The 17534-nt window shown below is 44.1% G+C and overlaps 2 protein-coding genes across 3 annotated transcripts in view; one reads left to right on the top strand and one right to left on the bottom strand.

The window, feature by feature from the left end:
- Window positions 1-17534, top strand: part of RNF123 (ring finger protein 123) — a 122259-nt gene that overhangs the window by 79185 nt on the left and 25540 nt on the right. The window lies entirely within an intron of this gene.
- On the bottom strand, window positions 4067-5662 carry AMIGO3 (adhesion molecule with Ig like domain 3). Its single transcript, XM_084839523.1, has one exon. It carries the CDS (start codon window positions 5660-5662, stop codon window positions 4067-4069), a length of 1596 nt encoding a protein of 531 aa, XP_084695649.1.

Genomic DNA, 17534 nt, shown 5'->3' with positions numbered 1-17534 from the left:
CATTTACACACACATGAAAGAGTCCCATTAACACACTCAATTAATGAAATAGACTTTGGCAACAAAGCAACGCAGTGCTAACTGTGGAAAATGACAGATATGAAATTAAGGTTGCTTGGGAGTTGGGGGTTGAGTAGGACATATTCTGCTGAGATGACCTGACCTTGTCCTGTTGGTTACATGCTTAGCATGTGCCTTAGAGTTCCAGTCACAGCTGAACTGGAGCTTTGACAGTGTTGTGCTGACTCTGTCGAGCATGTGGCTCAAAGCCAGATGAGAACAGCCCAGCATTGCTGTGGCCTTCAAGGATTCAGTAAGTCAAGACTGAAATAGAGGCTTTGGTCTAGTGTCTTGTCCACAATCCTGCCAGTTGTTTGAGTAATTGGGTGGGCTAGGCAGAACATGTGGGCATAATAAGCTGGAAGCCCTGTCTGGGAAGAGTTAACACACAGTAGGGCCACACATATAGAACAAAGCTACATGGAGCTTCAGCAGGCCATATCTTCCTAGATTGCTTTTTTCAGCCTCTGGATGCTTATTTGTGATTTTTAATCAGGGAAGCTATTTATTATACAGAAGAAGTGTGAGTTCTCAAAATTAAAATGAATGATTTGCAGAATTTATTTTGGCAATGACTCATGGGCTGGCATAATAGATGGAGATATAGTAGGAGTTGTCCATTTTGGAATTTCTGCTCAAGATCACTCCTCCTCCTTGGATTCTGATCCATCAGCAGGCTTTGCCTGCTTATTTTCATAAAAGAAGGCTATAAATCTTAGGAAATCAAATCCAACATCAGATTCCACATCAAACTGCACCCACAAGGTGTGCATAATAAAATCTAAACAAACAGAATTTTATTGTCTCTTCTCCTTTTCCTGTAAATCAGATCCCTTGCTTAGGGTTCTTCTGATCTGTAGAGTTAGTGGATATGGCCTTAGAAACTGTAGAGCCAGATCCAAAGAAACCCTGGAAATGCTTTGTACTGTGCTTGTCCAAGAAGTGGAATGTTTTGCTTTCTTTCCTGAAGGGAATGCAAGTGCCCACCATCTCTAGCAGGAAACTGAACGAAGTGGGCATGCACTGCACCTTTGAACATTGGCTCTGCATCACTTGAGTGGGAGATGAACTTCCATGTCTGCCACTGAGCTCATCCTTTCAGTTCCAGTCTTATGTTTATGCTCAAAAAGGTAGGAAAGCAGCAAGAGATGTGCTATTCTCATGCATTCTCAGTGGCTGCAGAACAAGGGTCAGGATTGATTGATTGCATGCGTGTGTGTCTGTCCATGTCCTTGAGTGCAGGACCTGGTGCACATTCATCTCCACCATTACCCTTGCAATCTGTGAAGTCAGCTGAGAGCAACCTGTTGGATGTACAGTGCAAGGCTAGGTACCTTCCAGACATAATGCACGTTACTTTTATTCAGGCAAGCTTTTGTGGCCAGGCATAAATGGGAGATTCATTAGCGGGTGTTTAAAAGAAAAAGAAAAGAGAATTAAGGATGTGATTACTAAATGTTACCCATTCTGATCCATTAGAGATAAAGTGGACTAAAATGCAAAAACATAATAAAATTAATGGTGCCTGGGGGTGGGCAGGGAGGACACACAACTGGATTAGCAACTGGAGGCCTGTGGGCCAAATCTTGCCCCATCTGAATCCCCAGCTACCAGTGTAGAGGTGAAAGAGATGAGGGGAAAGTGGTATGTATGGCAACAGAACTTGCTCGCAGGCCACTTTTGAGGGTAGGGATTGTAGCATTAGGCCACAAGCCCTCACTCCTTTGTCCAAGTGGCTCTCTAGGAGAATGGGTTGCTGCTGACCAAGGACTACCTCTAACTTTGGACCTGAATTCTGAAGAATCCAGGAAGTTGCCTTGACGCTATCATTTCATATAATTGTATATTCATGGTATACACAACTAATCAAAATAATTGCACTGTATCAAAGTGCTAAGCTATCCATCACCTCCCACCTTGATAAGAATGCAATGCTTACTGCCATGTTATCTTACTGCAGTCTGTGTTGGTATATGGTGGTCTGTGGACCATTTAATGTCCAAATATTTCTTACAATCGCCACCACCATTGCATATTTATATTGTGCTTACAAACAATGAAGCATTTTTATACATATAAAAAATAATGACAAGTTTCTTCCCACAGACTCACAATTGCTTTTACACTAGTCTCTGTGTTCCATTCATTTCCTTACACCTTCCAATCATACCTACCCTCTCAAATTTAAATTGTGTTATAACTTAGATTTACTAACAGAGACAACTGTATCATTTAATGTGCTAGGCTGCCTTTGTTTAGATTGGTATAGATTTGTGCTCCGTTTGAATTGGGCAGATTAATGTTGGATGATCTGGCACTTCGTGTGTGAAGTTTTACCTGGTCATAGAGAAGGTAGAAGCCAGCTCTGTCCCACAATGTTATGAGACAAAGACACTTGCAAACAACATTTTTTAAAAATAGGCATTTTATTTAAATGTAACTTGAAAGGACATCTAGCCCCAGGTTACAATTTCTCATTACATGGATTAGAGTACTACCAAAATAGCTATCTGCTTGGTTCTCCCAAGCAAACCTGTCCTTCTCAAGGAGAAAGAAGTCAGGGAGATTGTTCGTTTAAGACTTGTGTTACATGGTAAACGCTGACCAGTTCATTGTTGGGTCATTGGTATTACACTAAGTGCATGAATAATCTAATACATTCCTGGACTTAATGATTTACAGTTGTTTGGGGGGGGGGGCAGTGGGAGGAATGACAAGGAAATTCTAGCTTTGAATTGCTATGTTTAGAGGGAGCAAACACACGCATGCACGCACACACGTACACACACACACTTTTTCCCATGTCAAGACCTACACAAACCAGGGACTGCGCTTATGTCTTATGTAGCTAAATAAATGAAACAGCCATAGGTTAATTGTACATTAAAAGCCCAAACAAAAGATCATCAGCACTGTGTCCAGAATAGCATCCTTTTTAACCCTGTCTGAATACCCATCATTTTGGACCCCAAATTTCCTTCTGTTGTAGTGACATTAAGGGGAGTAATTTGCCTTTCTCAAGTCAAACCCAAGGATATTTTTCTGGCATAGTTTTTGTTTTTGTTTTGCTCTCGATCTAAAAATACTGGGTTTCCTGAGTTAGTAAAAATTGATCTTAGCTATGACACTGCCTGATTGCCATTAGGGAATGCAACCTGAAAAAGGGTTGCTCACCAAAAGAGAAACCCAGGGAGCTTTTAAGGGGCAGCTAGCATGTTTAGTGCATCCAATGGAATAAAGAAGTTTGTTAAGCTGGTTCAAGCACAAGATCAACTCTTATAGTTCCTGACACTTACGTGGCTGACCGCTTATATCCAAGAGTATGAAGAGGTCATCTGGAGCAGGGGTTGTGGCCTCCCTAATGCTTCAGTTTTTAACCATGCTGTGACTTGTTCCATGCAGCCTGGAAGTTGGGAAAGAGTGGGCTCAGGGATTTATTTTCCAAATCCCTATTAGAAGCAGTAGCTGGCTAAAGCAGGTAAAAAGTAAGAAAGGCCCCCTCTGCTTGTGTAGCAAGGACAGGGCACTCTTTCTTCTCCTGAAATGAAAACATAGGCTTGTTACATAGCAAATGTTTATTCTCTGAAGATCAAAGCCATAACACAAGCTTGTATTCCATAGCAGTTTTCTAAGGGTACCCTCTGCTACAACATTGCATTGTCTCTTCTACCAAGCAAGCTGCAGTCATCTGGGATGTGTAAAGAGAATTCAGTTTCTTCTTTGATAAAATATGGTTGCTTCTCTTGTGCATAATAGGTGGATTCTGGGACAGTTGGACTGGAATTACTGGAAGAAAAGACATCACTATTCTGGGGGAGATGATGGAAAATAAGAGTGAACCATAATCCTCCATCCAAGAGTCATTAAAAAAAATAACCTTCGTACATTTTGGTGAGGAAATGCCTCATAAATATTTTTCTTCTCACCCTACCATGAAAGAAATGGATTTTCCTTCAGCCCCCACTCCAGCTCCCCCCCTCCCCACATTCTCTCTGGGGATTGCTTGCTATGCATCTGCCGGTGACTGGACTCGTGCCTCATAGGATATGATGGGACGGTCAGAAAAGACTGAACTGATTGATTCAGTGTCCAACTTAAGCTGCAGGAGCTTGGTTTTTTTAGCGTTGGGAAAGTCCTCGCTGACAGCCAGCTTGACCTTGCCATTCTGGGCCTCCTTGATGGGCTCCAAGAAAACAACATGCTTGTTTGCGCTGATCTTGCGATTTGGCCCATCTGTGGCCGGTGGGGTGGTACTGAGGATAGATGATTGGGCGCTGCAGTCTTGGGGAGGACTTACAGGCTTCTTGCAGCACTTGGAGCAGCGACATGGCGAGAGGTACAAATATATAAGGACTAGTACCAAGCTTACCACACACCCTAAGAGGGTTGTGAGGCCAGTATTGAAAGGCTCAATTGATTTGGGGTACTGAACTGTGACATTGAATTCATGTGTCTGGCTGATATTTTGGAGCTCTCGGATCGCTATACACACATAAACACCAGAATGCAAAAGTTTGTTGGCTTTTGTGATCTTTAAGCTTCCATTTTTGAAAGGTTGATGTGTCTGATCACTGTGCTCAGGATACCTGAATAATTCATGGTGGGGAGAGATCCACGTATAGGTAGTGGTATTGTTGTCCTGGAGGCTTATGTTGCAGTGCATTATTAAGGATCCTCCCACTTTGCAGGACACCTTTGGAATGTCAAGACTGCTTTGGGTCCAGGAACAATCTTCAAAATACTTGTTGTACTTGAAGGTGTTGATCAAAGAGAGAGGAACATTGGCATAGGCTTTGCAAGTGTGTTCTTCTTTGAAATCCTGTACGGAACTGAAACCACGATGCTTCCATTCCTGGAGCATCCGATGGAGAGAGCAGTCACATCTCACAGGATTGTTGTGAAGATATAAGCCATTTTGAATATACACAGGCAAGGCTGATATTACTTGAACAGGAATGCTGCTTAGGTTGTTGGCAGAAAGATCTAGGGTCCTCAGGTAAGGATATTCAAGTCTTTGAACGGATTCAAATGGAAATTTAGTTAGCCTGTTCCAACTTAGATAGACCTTTTGCAAACTGGTTAGCCGGACAAAAGCATTTGCATCTACTTGTACAATTTTGTTATTGTACAGCAAGAGCTCTTTCAAGTTCACAAGGCCTTCAAAGTAGTACTCTTCCACAGTGTGCAGGCAGTTGGAGGAAATGTCCAGGTGTACCAGGGAAGTGGCGTTGTAGAATACGTGTCGGGTGATGTTGCTGATCTTATTGTGGCTGATCCTAAGGGTCTGGAGGCGTGGTAAGGCAGTCAGCCAATGATCGTCCAGCCGAACAATGGCATTGTGGCTGAGATCCAAGGTGGTGGCTGTGGGAGGCAGTGTGACAGGGACCTGCTGTAGATTCTTCTTGGCACAACTCAAGAGATCAGCAGTACAAATGCAAACCTCGGGGCATCTCACGAGAGTGGAGAAATTGTTTAAGGTGCTAACTTGAACACACAGTTCAAAGAATACAAGCAGGTTTCCGAGGAGTTTCCAAATAAATGTAGCCAATGTCAGCACATTCATCATGTAACAATGGAGTTCACCCTGTATTGCCAGCAGCATGGAACCAAGCTGCCAAAGTAATATTCACACTTGAGCATAACCCTGCCACAGAACACTGTAGCATGAATGGAGAGCAGCAGAATGAATTGCTAAGGTCAAGGCAGTGCCTGCAGAGAGTTCAAGTCTTGCTTCTGAAAAGGTAGTATGCCTTGCTCAAAATAAGCCGGTGCTGCCCAGGCAATACGCTGCAGCTGAATCCCGGCATGTGACTGCTGCTCAGCATGCCGCTTTTTTGGAGTTCTACAAAGTGGCAGGAGTCTGTGTACAGTTGTTGCCCCCAATAATTTCAAAGACAAGGTGTGCCTATACAGATCCTCTTGAACTCTGCTTCAGAAACCTTGAACATATTTATTGGACTTGCCTCTCCCCCACAAATACCCTAACCATGCATCCATTTGTGGCTGCCATTTCAGTAAGTTGGGTACATGGAGAAGTCAGATCCATTTTCTGCTTTACTGATCCAAGCATCCTTAGAGCCCAAAGTTTCCATTAGTGGATCCTCATCCTGTGGTTAGGCAACTCCTGTACAGATCCATCATAATGGAGGCTCAGGTAGGAGCACATTCCTTCACCTCTGTAATCCCAAATGGAAATGTCAGAAAAAGCAGCTCTTACCCTGAAGCCTTTCTTCCTTGGTTATATTGAGCAGCATCAGTCCTTCCTGCCGCTTGTATCATCTTTCAGCTGAGCTCAGTGTATGCAAACACTTTCCCCCTCTTCTGCTCCTATTTGCAAGCTGCCCGTGAACACTGAAGGGTAAGCCTTGTGGACCAAGGAGCAATTCCATTGGTTTGTGTTAAGAGGGAGTGGTGATAGAAAGGGGAGGAGAGAAGAGAAGTAATGAAGATTGTTTTTCTTCTTTTTTTGAATGGCATGTAGTTTCTTTGCTATACCATGTGAGGGCAGAACAATCCTGGACAGCTATTCTGAGACTGACTGGCCATCCGAGTGGCACACAAGAATTGCAGCAGCTTGTGCTAGCAGCACGATTACGAGGAGAGATGAGGAAGCAGGCTTGGTTAAAGAAGGATGGTCATGATCCTGTTAAGCAGCCCAGGCTCCTCTGCTTTTCGAGGTGCCTCTGAGTGTCTATAAGGCTTCTCAGTTCAGTCATTCTTGGATCTTGGCTGTGTTTGGGGTTGTGGGGGAGCATGGCCTCACAGCAGTCAAAGAGGACACAACCAAAATTGTGACCCTATTATTCCGAGTATTTCACAGAGTGGGATACATTCCTTTCCCCCAAGTGTTAGTCATTTTTGTCTACTTAGAACTTGTTTGCACGTTATGTCTGTGGTATAATCACAGTTTCTTTGTGACCTTCACGATAATAATTCATGGAAGCTTCTGTGATTAAATCTGTTAAGGTCTTTTTGTTAATTGTTTGTAGTTATGTCAGTTTCAGTGAACACAAACCTTCACAGACTTCCATAATGTGGACTGCTTGAAAGCTTGTAGTTAGGTACCCAAACCGCAGCATAATGTATAAATACACATACATAGTACAATGCAGGAGGGGATGCTGAAGCAAAAAGACAGCACAGTGACTACTTGAAAATCACAAAGATAATTGCAAAAGCTAATGTAGGTTTTATGGATTTTTGTCTGGTGACTTGTTGGTACAGTGTTGCACCTCTGGAATTTCAATTATCTTCATTTGCAGATGGAGAAAACTGAGGCAGGCATGATTACACATTCTGTGCATAACTCAGGACCAGATGCCAAATGGTTCCTACCTCTACAGATGGTGCCCCTCTCCCACAAAGCCCACAAGCAAAGCAAGTTGAGATTTCTTTGCTATCTAGCACTTCAGGCTTCTCTTTTCACTGTGGCATGTATGTTTGGGCCTTTCATCCTTTTGAAGTTAATCAGTCACTCCCTTGGCACTTGTCTCAAACTCCCCACTGGGGTCCTCACCAGGAAGTAGTGTGCTGAGGGATGGCTCATGGCTAGAGGCAGTGACATCCTTTTTGTTGCTATGCTGCATTATGACCACATTCATGATCCAGTCCGCCAGTCCTAACCCTTCATTGCTACCTTAGCTTTACCATATTAGTACAGTGATAGGAGTAGCGTGCAACATCATTATCCTAGCAATGTGTTTCTGTAATGAGGAAGAACAAGACCTCATACCACTGCAAAATTCCCAACAGCAGAATCATACATAAGGTGTATGATTCTTGAATTAGATTGCTGCCAGCTTTTTCTTAATAGAGTCATGCATAATTAGTTGCCCTGCCATGGTGGAGCAGATAGACCTGTCCAGCAGCCATTGCAATGCTCCTGCTCCATTTTTTCTATTTTTCTGCATGAAAAAACTGGTTAATGTTCTTGAGAAACATGACTAAGGGAATGATGCCAGCATTCAGGAAAGTTGCCTCTCCCTTCCCACTTAAATTTTGTCCTTTCTTCTTCATGGTCTGTGCATCACATGTATGGGTTCTGTGCCTGCACAGACCCTTGCTTGGAGTGTTCTAGAACTGAGATGTTGAGGCAGGAAGCCCCAACCCCACTCTTGCTGTGCATGCATCTTTCCCCTTATTCTATTCTCACATAGGTTGGTGCAGTGATTATTGGCTTGTTGTGTGGATGATCTTCCTAAGGTGTTATCTGTAGTGTTATCCCTGTCCAAGAAGCGTGTGTGTGTGTGTGTGTGTGTGTGTGTGCGCGCGCGCGCATTAGAGGGGGGGCGAGAGGGGGGAGGATTTGCTGAAGGTGGGAAGGAGAGAATTCTCATTGGCAGATGGAGAGTTTTTGAAAGGTGGATCAAGCCAACTATAACCATTGTCCTTTATCAATCTCTGCTGCATAGCCGCATCTAGTTGTTCGGACACTTGCTTCATGATTTGCCTCTCTTTGTTTCCGTTTGTATCTATGAAATTTCTGGAGACTTTTCAACTTTTTGTATTGGTATGCCCTGCCCACCTCTCCCCATGTCTGTCTGTGGCTGATCCAGTATTGTGGCTTCAATTTGTTTCTTATGAACTGGAGAATGTATTTGCAAAGTCAGTAGTCCGGTGAGACTGTTGGGCTGGAGAAAGGTCAAAATGCAACAAGCAATCTCTGGTCAATATGATAAAACAAAGGGACATAGAGCTGCCTGGGTTCACCTAGTAATTCTCACTCTGTAGAAAGCTATTCTTGCTCTGCAGGATGGGCAAAAACGGAGAGAAAGACTGCATGCTATTGACTTACCCTTTGCCCCCTGCACTGCTTAAGCAGGTGTGAAAGTTGACCAGACATGTCTGTAGAATAATTGCTGGGGCAGGAAGAGCAGCGGCTAGAGTGTAATTTCCAGTGAGATCCATGCTACTTTATTTGAGGGAAGTGAAAATCAAAGCTGAGTAATTGGTTTCCATTAGGGCAGCAAATGACTAATTTGGCTGCTGCAGCTGCTGGATGTGATGGGCACTTAACCCTCTGTTTTCCAGCTGCAGAGAAGATGGTCTGGGAGGGATATTTGCCAGATGCTTCCTTATGCAAAACTGCTTTTAAATGTACAATCTAAAATACAATATGGCTCCTTCTTGCTGAGTAGCTCTGCCTCCTCTCCCTCTCCCTTATTCCTCCATCTCTTCCAGAGAGATGATCCACTTGAATAACGTGGGCATTTAGACAACTCCTACCCTTTTGTGGAGCCCTGTGTTCCAGTATACATTACTGCTCCTTAGAATTTCTGTAGTCTCTCGAGCTGTACCAACTGAAACTCATTCAAGAAAACAGGTTAGGGGTGTGCTCTGGATACCTCCCCTGATAACACTGGAGTCCCAGCAGATCCAAGAGATTTTATCTTGGAATTGCCTTTCAAACATTTAGCAGTGGGCCTCTGATGGATCCACTGTGTCCTTAGAACCAGCATGTAACAAGCCCCGGAAAACCCTGAAAAGCTCCGCTGGGTGGCACATGGAGGATTCAGTAGAGGCAGAGAGATACGGTTTCTTTGCCACCCTCACTCCCCCTGAATGTATCTGACAATAGGCAAACACCAGTATTCAGTTGCATCTGTCTGTACTCAAGCTGTCTCCTATTTTGCTTCATGACTCTTATCTCTGGAGTATACCACGGAGCCATACGAGCTCTACTCCAGAGAGGGCACTTAGGAGCAATCCTGTTAACCGCCCAGGTCATTTCTGCACTCCACAGAGCAACCAGGGTTTTGACAGAGTCAGCCATATCAGCTGGAACACCCAGCTGGAACACCCCTGCCCTGCCCTGATGGCTGTGGAAGCCATCTGGATCCGTTACCCTCCTGGGGCAGTCCATCTTAATAGGTCCCCCACCCTAGCAGAGGTGAAAAGCTCCCGTAAGGCTATTTCTCAGCAGGTGATGATCTGACCCTGATAAAGGGACTGATTCAAAGTCCCCCACCTTCAGATCATCATCTCCCTGGCCAGATGAAAAAAAAGAAGTCTAGAGTATGCCCTGCTACATGTGTTGGGTCGATGACATATTGGGACAGTCCCAGAGTTGTCATAGAGGCCATGAAATCCTTTGCCACCCTGGAGAAGGGGCGGCTCCGGATTTTCAAAAGAAAAAAAGCAACTGGTCTTTTGGCATGGCTGGTAGAATAGTCCTGCTTCCCATCTCATCTCCCTCTGTTGCAGCCTGCTGAAATGGTTGCTGCTGGTCCTTCCTGTCAGATGGCAGGTGTAATTGTTGGGAGAATAACCACTTATTTTTCAAACATGTTTCCTTGCACAAAATTGTCCCTTCAGTGCATTGTCATATTAGATAAGCTTCAGTGACAGTTTGCCTGTGGCATTAAGGGGAGAAGAAAAATGTCCTACTTGGAAGTTGAATGCCCGCTTGCTTAATTCATCAGGTTTAAAGAACTGCAATGAAATCTTGAAACATGGATTTTTGCAATTTCCATCTTAGCTGTAATGCAGGAATGGTCCTGCCTTGGTGAAACTGAGACCATGTTTTAAAAGAGGGGTGGGCAACATGCCACCCATGCAGCTCCCCAGTGTGGCCCCTGTTACCCTTTGAAATTTGGGGGGTACCAAAAATCGTGTTTAAAAAACAAAACAAAAACAAAAAACTTGCAAACAAAATGGTGTCTGTAGCTGCTGCATAGAATCATAGAATAGTAGGGTTGGAAGGGGCCTACAAGGCCATCGAGTCGAACCCCCTGCTCAATGCAGGAATCCAAGTCAGAGCATCCCTGACAAATGGCTGTCCAGCCTCGTCTTGAAGGCCTCCAGTGTGGGAGAGCCCACCACCTCCCCAGGTAATTGGTTCCATTGTCGTATTGCTCTGACACTCAGGAAGTTTTTCCTGATGTTCAGCCGGAATCTGGCTTCCTGTAACGTGAGCCCATTATTCCGTGTCCTGCACTCTGGGATGAGCAAGAAGAGATCCTGGCCTTCTTCTCTGTGACAACCTTTCAAGTACTTGAAGAGTGCTACCATATCTCCCCTCAGTCTTCTCTTCTCAAGGCTAAACAGGCCCAGTTCTTTCAGTCTCTCTTCATAGGGCTTTGTTTCCAGTCCCCTGATCATCTTTGTTGCCCTCCTCTGAACCCTCTCCAGTTTGTCTGCATCCTTCTTAAAGTGTGGTGCCCGGAACTGGACACAGTACTCTAGATGAGGCCTAACCAGTGCTGAGTAGAGGGGAACTAGTACTTCCCGGGATTTGGAAGCGATGCTTCTATGAATGCAGCCCAAAATAGCATTTGCCTTTTTTGCAGCCACATCACATTGTTGGCTCATATTCAGCTTGTGATCGACAACAATTCCAAGATCCTTCTCGCTCGTAGTGTGGTTGAGCCACGTATCCCCCATCTTGTAACTGTGCATTTGGTTTCTTTTTCCTAGGTGTAGAACTTGGCATTTGTCCCTATTAAATGCCATTCTGTTGTTTTCTGCTCAGCGCTCCAGTCTGTCCAGATCACTTTGAATTTTGTTTCTGTCTTCCAACGTATTAGCTATCCCACCCAATTTTGTGTCATCTGCAAATTTGATCAGCATTCCCTGCACCTCCTCCTCCAAGTCATTAATGCAAATGTTGAAGAGCACTGGGCCCAGGACTGAGCCCTGCGGTACCCCACTCGTTACCTCTCCCCAGCTTGAGAAGGTCCCATTGATAAGCACTCTTTGAGTCCGATTCTGTAGCCAACTGTGGATCGACCGGATCATTGTTTCATCTAGCCCACTTCGAGCTAGTTTGCTCATCAGGATATCATGGGGCACTTTGTCGAAAGCTTTGCTGAAGTTGAGGTATATGATGTCTACAGCATTCCCACGGTCTACAAGGGAGGTTACTTGATCAAAAAATGAGATCAGATTTGTCTGGCAGGACTTGTTTTTGACAAATCCATGTTGGCTTCGAGTAATCACGGCATTGTTGTCAAGGTGCTTCCAGATGGATTGCTTTATGATCTGCTCCAGAATTTTCCCAGGGATTGATGTCAGACTGACTGGTCTGTAGTTCCCAGGTTCCTCCTTTTTACCCTTTTTGAAGATAGGGACAACGTTAGCCCTCCTCCAGTCATCTGGCACTTCCCCCGTCCTCCATGATTTCTCAAAGAGAATAGACAGCGGTTCTGAGAGTTCTTCTGCCAGTTCCTTTATGACTCTAGGATGCAGTTCATCTGGCCCTGGAGATTTGAACTCATTCAAAGTAATTAGGTGTTCCTTGACCATATGCCTGTCGATCTCAAGCTGCAATCCTGCCCCTTCAGCCTGTACTTCGCCTTTGCCAAGGGGGTCATAGACCCTCTTTTGGGAGAAGACTGAGCCAAAGTAGGAATTGAGCACCTCTGCCTTTTCTTTGTCATCTGTTATCATTTTTCCATCCTTATTTAATAGCTGAACCACCATTTCTTTCCTCTGCCTTTTGCTATGCACGTAGCTGAAGAAAGCCTTTTTGTTGTTTTTAACATCCCTTGCTAACCTCAGCTCATTCTCAGCTTTAGCCTTCCTGACGCCATCCCTGCAATTCTGTGCTTTCTGCCTGTACTCTTCCTTTGTTACTTGGCCTTCTCGCCACTTCCTATATGTGTCCTTTTTTGTTTTCAGGTCATCCCTAAGCTTTTTGTGAAGCCACATTGGCTTCTTCTGTTGTCTTCCACCTTTTCTTCTTGTTGGAATTGCTTGTGATTGTGCCTTGAGAATTTCCTTTTTTAAAAGCTCCCACCCATCTTGGACTCCTTTTCTCGCTAGCATCGCTTGCCATGGGACCTTACTGATCATTGTTCTGAGTTTATGAAAATCAGCTTTCCTAAAATCCAGGGTACGCATTTGACTACACTCGGCTTTTGTTTCCCTTAGAACCAAGAACTCAAGTACAACATGGTCGCTTTCCCCCAGAGTTCCTGTAACTGCTACTTGATCCACTAAGTCATCTCTGTTGGTTAGGATCAAGTCAAGGATAGCCGATCCTCTAGTTCCTTCCTCTACTTTCTGTAGGAGGAAGTTATCCGCCACACAAGTCAGGAATTTCCTGGAGGGGCCATGTTTTGCAGAATTTGTCTCCCAACAAATATCGGGGAAATTGAAGTCCCCCATTACTACTACATCATGCTTCCTTAAAACATTGGCTATTTGCTTTTCAAAACTTTCATCCTTGTCTTCTCCTTGATTCGGTGGCCGGTAGTAGACTCCGACCACCAGGTTCCTTTTATTCTTTGCTCCATTTATTTCAATCCAGATGCTCTCGATGGGGCTACCAAGCTCCTCCTCCTGTATTTCTGTGCAGAGATATGTATTTTTCACATACAGTGCAACCCCACCTCCCTTTCTGTTCCTCCTGTTCTTTTTGAACAAGTTATATCCTTCAATTGCTGTATTCCAGTCATGAGAGTCATCCCACCAAGTCTCAGTTATACCTATCAGGTCATAATTTCCCTCTTGTATTAAGAGTTCAAGTTCGTTCTGTTTGTTTCCCATACTCTGGGCATTAGTATATAGACATCGAAGACCATGTGCTTCATAGTCTGGCTTTCTTCCTACATGTGTCTGAAGACTATTATTGGGCGCTATCAGAGCTGTTCTCTCCATTGCAGTGCATGCGCCTATGTCCATTGTTACCCCCAACATTACATCTCCCTTCCCCGTAGGATTCAGTTTAAAGCCCTCCTGATGAAGTTCTTCATGCTGTGGCCAAACACATTCTTTCCAGCCTTTGTGAGGTGCAACCCATCCCTAGCCAACAGCCCATCTTCCAGGAAGTATAGCCCGTGGTCCCAGAATCCAAATCTCTCTCGTCGGCACCACCTTCATAGCCAGTCATTCACCCAGAGTATTTTTCTGTAGCTTTTGGCACTCTGTATTTTTCGTACAGAGTGCCAAAAGCTACAGATGTCATTTTGGGTTTGGGTTTTTTTTATCCCCTCCCCCAGTTTTGATACCTGCGTGTGTGGGGGGGATGCAACCCAACCTTCCAAAGTTTCCCACCCCTGTTTTCAAAGTTCTAAGTTGCTCTAGATATTTTCACTAAAAACAACTAAGGTCTCTGGTAAATGAAAAGATGCAGGGCCATGCCTTGTTCCAGCTTGAAGGGAAAGGGGAAAGCTGGGTTTGCCTCTCCCCCCCCTTTTCTTTTTTTTGGAAAGAGGAATAATTTCACCACCCACACTCCTACGCATGAAAAATAAACATTGAGAGGTGAATTAGGATTTTGAGGGCTTGTGTTTATATGCCTTACCATATTTCCTGCCTGCTTTCCTGGTCTAGCCAATACCGGCTCACAAACAGAAATCAGTAGTAAGTAGCTTTGTGTACCTTACTGTATGTATTGGGAATTGGCACAGTTTGCTTTAAGTGATGTGCCCAAGCCTAGAATTGTCTTTCCGAAAGCTGGTGTGGCAACTGCACAGTAAACTGACTAAATCCAAATAAATACTGTATATCTTCTGTTAATTGCCAAGTGTGTTTTATTATTTCCAATGTCAGGCTATTAGCATATTAGTTAGTCATAGCTCTGCTCTCATCTCAGCGAATCAAAGTCTTATGACAGCACTATGCTTGTTAGTATATGGAATTGCCATTTAATAACCAGCTTTTCACACCCTCAGTGAACTCTAGCAGTGACTGCCTCATTTTCATAGGATCCAGTAATCAGTGCAGGTTATGTGCAGTTATAATTGCCTTTTCATTTAAAAAAAATGTATTGTGAGGACAGCTGGTCTGCATACTTGTTTGAAAATCAAGGCACCAGCTGGCTCTTTGGGCCTCTGCTGTTTAGTTCTTACATCTGGAATTTTCTGTACAAAAATACTAAATCCCTTGATCACCACCACCCAAATGTGAAACTCCTAGATTGGAATGAGTCATGCCAAGGAGATAGTAATGTAAATGTTCTTCATTTGGATATTTTATTTTCTTGCATGATTTAATATGGATGTTGTATTTTTGTGTGTTCTGATTTGTTGCTGCCATGATCTAGAGAATTCAGGTTGTAATAAAGAGAAATCTGGGAGAAACAAGAGTTACGCAACAATGTATGCTGGAAAAAGACCACCCTCATAGATTTTCTTGATATGTTCTGTGGTAACATTTTCTTGTGAACATACCCTCCGTGTGAATGCTCCCAGTGGGTATTTCCTGATAGGGAAAAGCTCTTAACTCTGGTAAGAGAAGAGCTTTCCGCTGCTGTGAGAGCGGGAAGTACCTGGAGAAGAAGCTGGAGGGCCAGATGAAGAACTCTGTGTGGGCCAGGGGATCTCCAAGCCTGCCCTAGATCCTACCTTCACGGAGCTGGGCTGAGTCCCACTGATCATCTGGTTCAAGCAGTACACCTTCTACTATTGGTCTTCAACTCATGAGCCTCAACTGAGTCTGACATAAGTAGGGGGGTTGCATTAGTGGCAGCCCTTCTATTTCCCCCTTTTAATGGTTTTTTTTAAGGGAAGGAAAGTCTGACAGACTGTATATTGGAGTGTACAAACTGTGGCTCATGGGTGCCCTGAACCTCCCACCAAATTCTCCCCCCCCACCACCTATTTCCCACTGATTGTGCTGTTGTAGATGTGGCTGCTGCCGCTGCTGCCATCACCACTTCTGCCACCATCAGTATTGTCAATTGCTAACAGTGAGGAAAGAGTAATCTGGATGAGGATCACTGAAGCAGATACTGCTCCAGATTACTCTTGCAGATTACTCTTTCCCTGTTGTTGCTAGCAGCTGGGAAGGAGTTACCTGTATTAGGAGTGTCTGTATGTGCATGTTTATGCCTTTGCCCTTGGGACTAGAAAGGTTGTGCACCCCGGCTGTGTATGTTTTTTTTTTAAAGGGGGGCGTTCTTTAAGTTGAGAGTAAAGTGTCCTGGGTCTAAAAAGGGTGAAGACTACTGCCTTATACACAGAGTATCAGTGACAGATGGTCTATGAAAATGTCAAATGACAGAGACTTATAACTTAACTAAGCAGGGTTAGGACAGATTCCCAAATGTTTAATTCAAACAACAGCCTTCCTATAATTTAAAGTTCTTCTTGTTCAGCCCTCAGTAAATGTGGCAAACCAGTGTTCTTCTTTGTGAGAACCTTTCAAATATCTGCAGTATCAATTCTCTTCTTGCAAAACATAGCAATTGCCTTCCAATTTTCCTCACATTGAATTGTCTTCAAGATCTTTCAGTGTTCTCATTGTTCCTCCTTTTCCCATTTGTCAATGTCTTCTTTAAATTGTAACTCCAGAATAGAACACAGAGTATCCCCTGTGTGAAATTTGCCTTAAAGCAAGCGGTAAATGAATGACTTTCTCCTCTTTGATCTTGAAGTATATTTTATAGGGAAATGAAACCATTGCTGAGGGCCAGTGTCAAACATGCGTCTTCAAAAAATGAATGACACAGAGCAACAAAACTTGCAAGACGACCTGTTCCATCTGTAATCTATATATTCAGCAATAATTGAGGTCTGACCTGGCTACGTCTGTGAACCTGCCATTTCCCACGAAACATAATAAAGTGGGCATGAATGTCATTGGGCTAAAACCTGCTGCTGAGATGAAAAAATTAACTCTGGGCTACGCCACGTCAGAAAACAAGTGCGGATTTACACAATTGACTGCTCGTCCCTAGGGAAAAAAATTATGCACATGGAAAAGTAGCATGTCAGGAAGAAGGGCTAGCCTTCTCCATGTCAGGGTTCCCTTTTGTCCCTGCTGAACTTCAAATAGCCAAATCAAAACACAGACAAGAGGCTTCTATCCACTGCTCTTTAATCCTTTTACTTCAATGGGTCATACAGATGCACATTGTCAGTAACTCACAGTCTGCAAAAGAAATGCCTTCAGGGAGTTCAGAGGGGAAGCTACAAAGGTTGAAAGTTGCCCACCGTTTGAGAAAAGGTGGGCATGCTTTCCTAACTTAAGGGGGGAATCTCCCTCTATCTCATGAGGTCTCTATGTGTAGTTGTTCCCGCTGGGAGGCTTAAGCTCCGCCCCGCCATCTCTCTTTTGGCTCTGCGTCTGCGCCTGGTGTTTAAGAATCTCAGGCTCTCCAAGCCCCACCTCTCCCTGTTCGCTATCTCTCACAGGGGTGTGTGAAGAGAGGTCCTCTCTAGCTGGACTTTTGAAACCTGAAGAGTCTGTCTCTCCCTGTCTGAAAGAGTCTGGGAAAGTTCCTCCCCCATGTTTTGTGGTTCCTCTTCGTAACCTGAGCTACTCTGCCACTGCCTATGCGCAGAGGCACCCCTGACACTCCATGACCTGTTCACTTTCCATGTGCAGGGAAGCATATATGAGCCCTCAAAGGTACTCTGAAGTGAGACTTCCAAAACCGTGTTTACCACCGTAGTGAGAACTAAGCCTCTGCTATGTGTGAAACTGAGCAGGAAGAGTAATTCAATTAATTTCAATTAGTTTCAGCCAACAGGAAGAGATCTGCGGGTTGTAATTCCATTAGGCCAAACTTGCCTAAATTGGACTTTCCA

Source organism: Heloderma suspectum, chromosome 2 (assembly GCF_057233095.1).
Source record: "Heloderma suspectum isolate Gila_16-S chromosome 2, 16-S_ref, whole genome shotgun sequence".
Taxonomy (NCBI): domain Eukaryota; kingdom Metazoa; phylum Chordata; class Lepidosauria; order Squamata; family Helodermatidae; genus Heloderma; species Heloderma suspectum.
This window is presented reverse-complemented; position numbering and strand designations above follow the sequence as displayed.

Bases quoted from the DNA above. Each gene is read 5' to 3' on its own strand.
- AMIGO3 (XM_084839523.1), bottom strand. From the start codon at position 5,662: ATGCTGCTGGCAATACAGGGTGAACTCCATTGTTACATGATGAATGTG.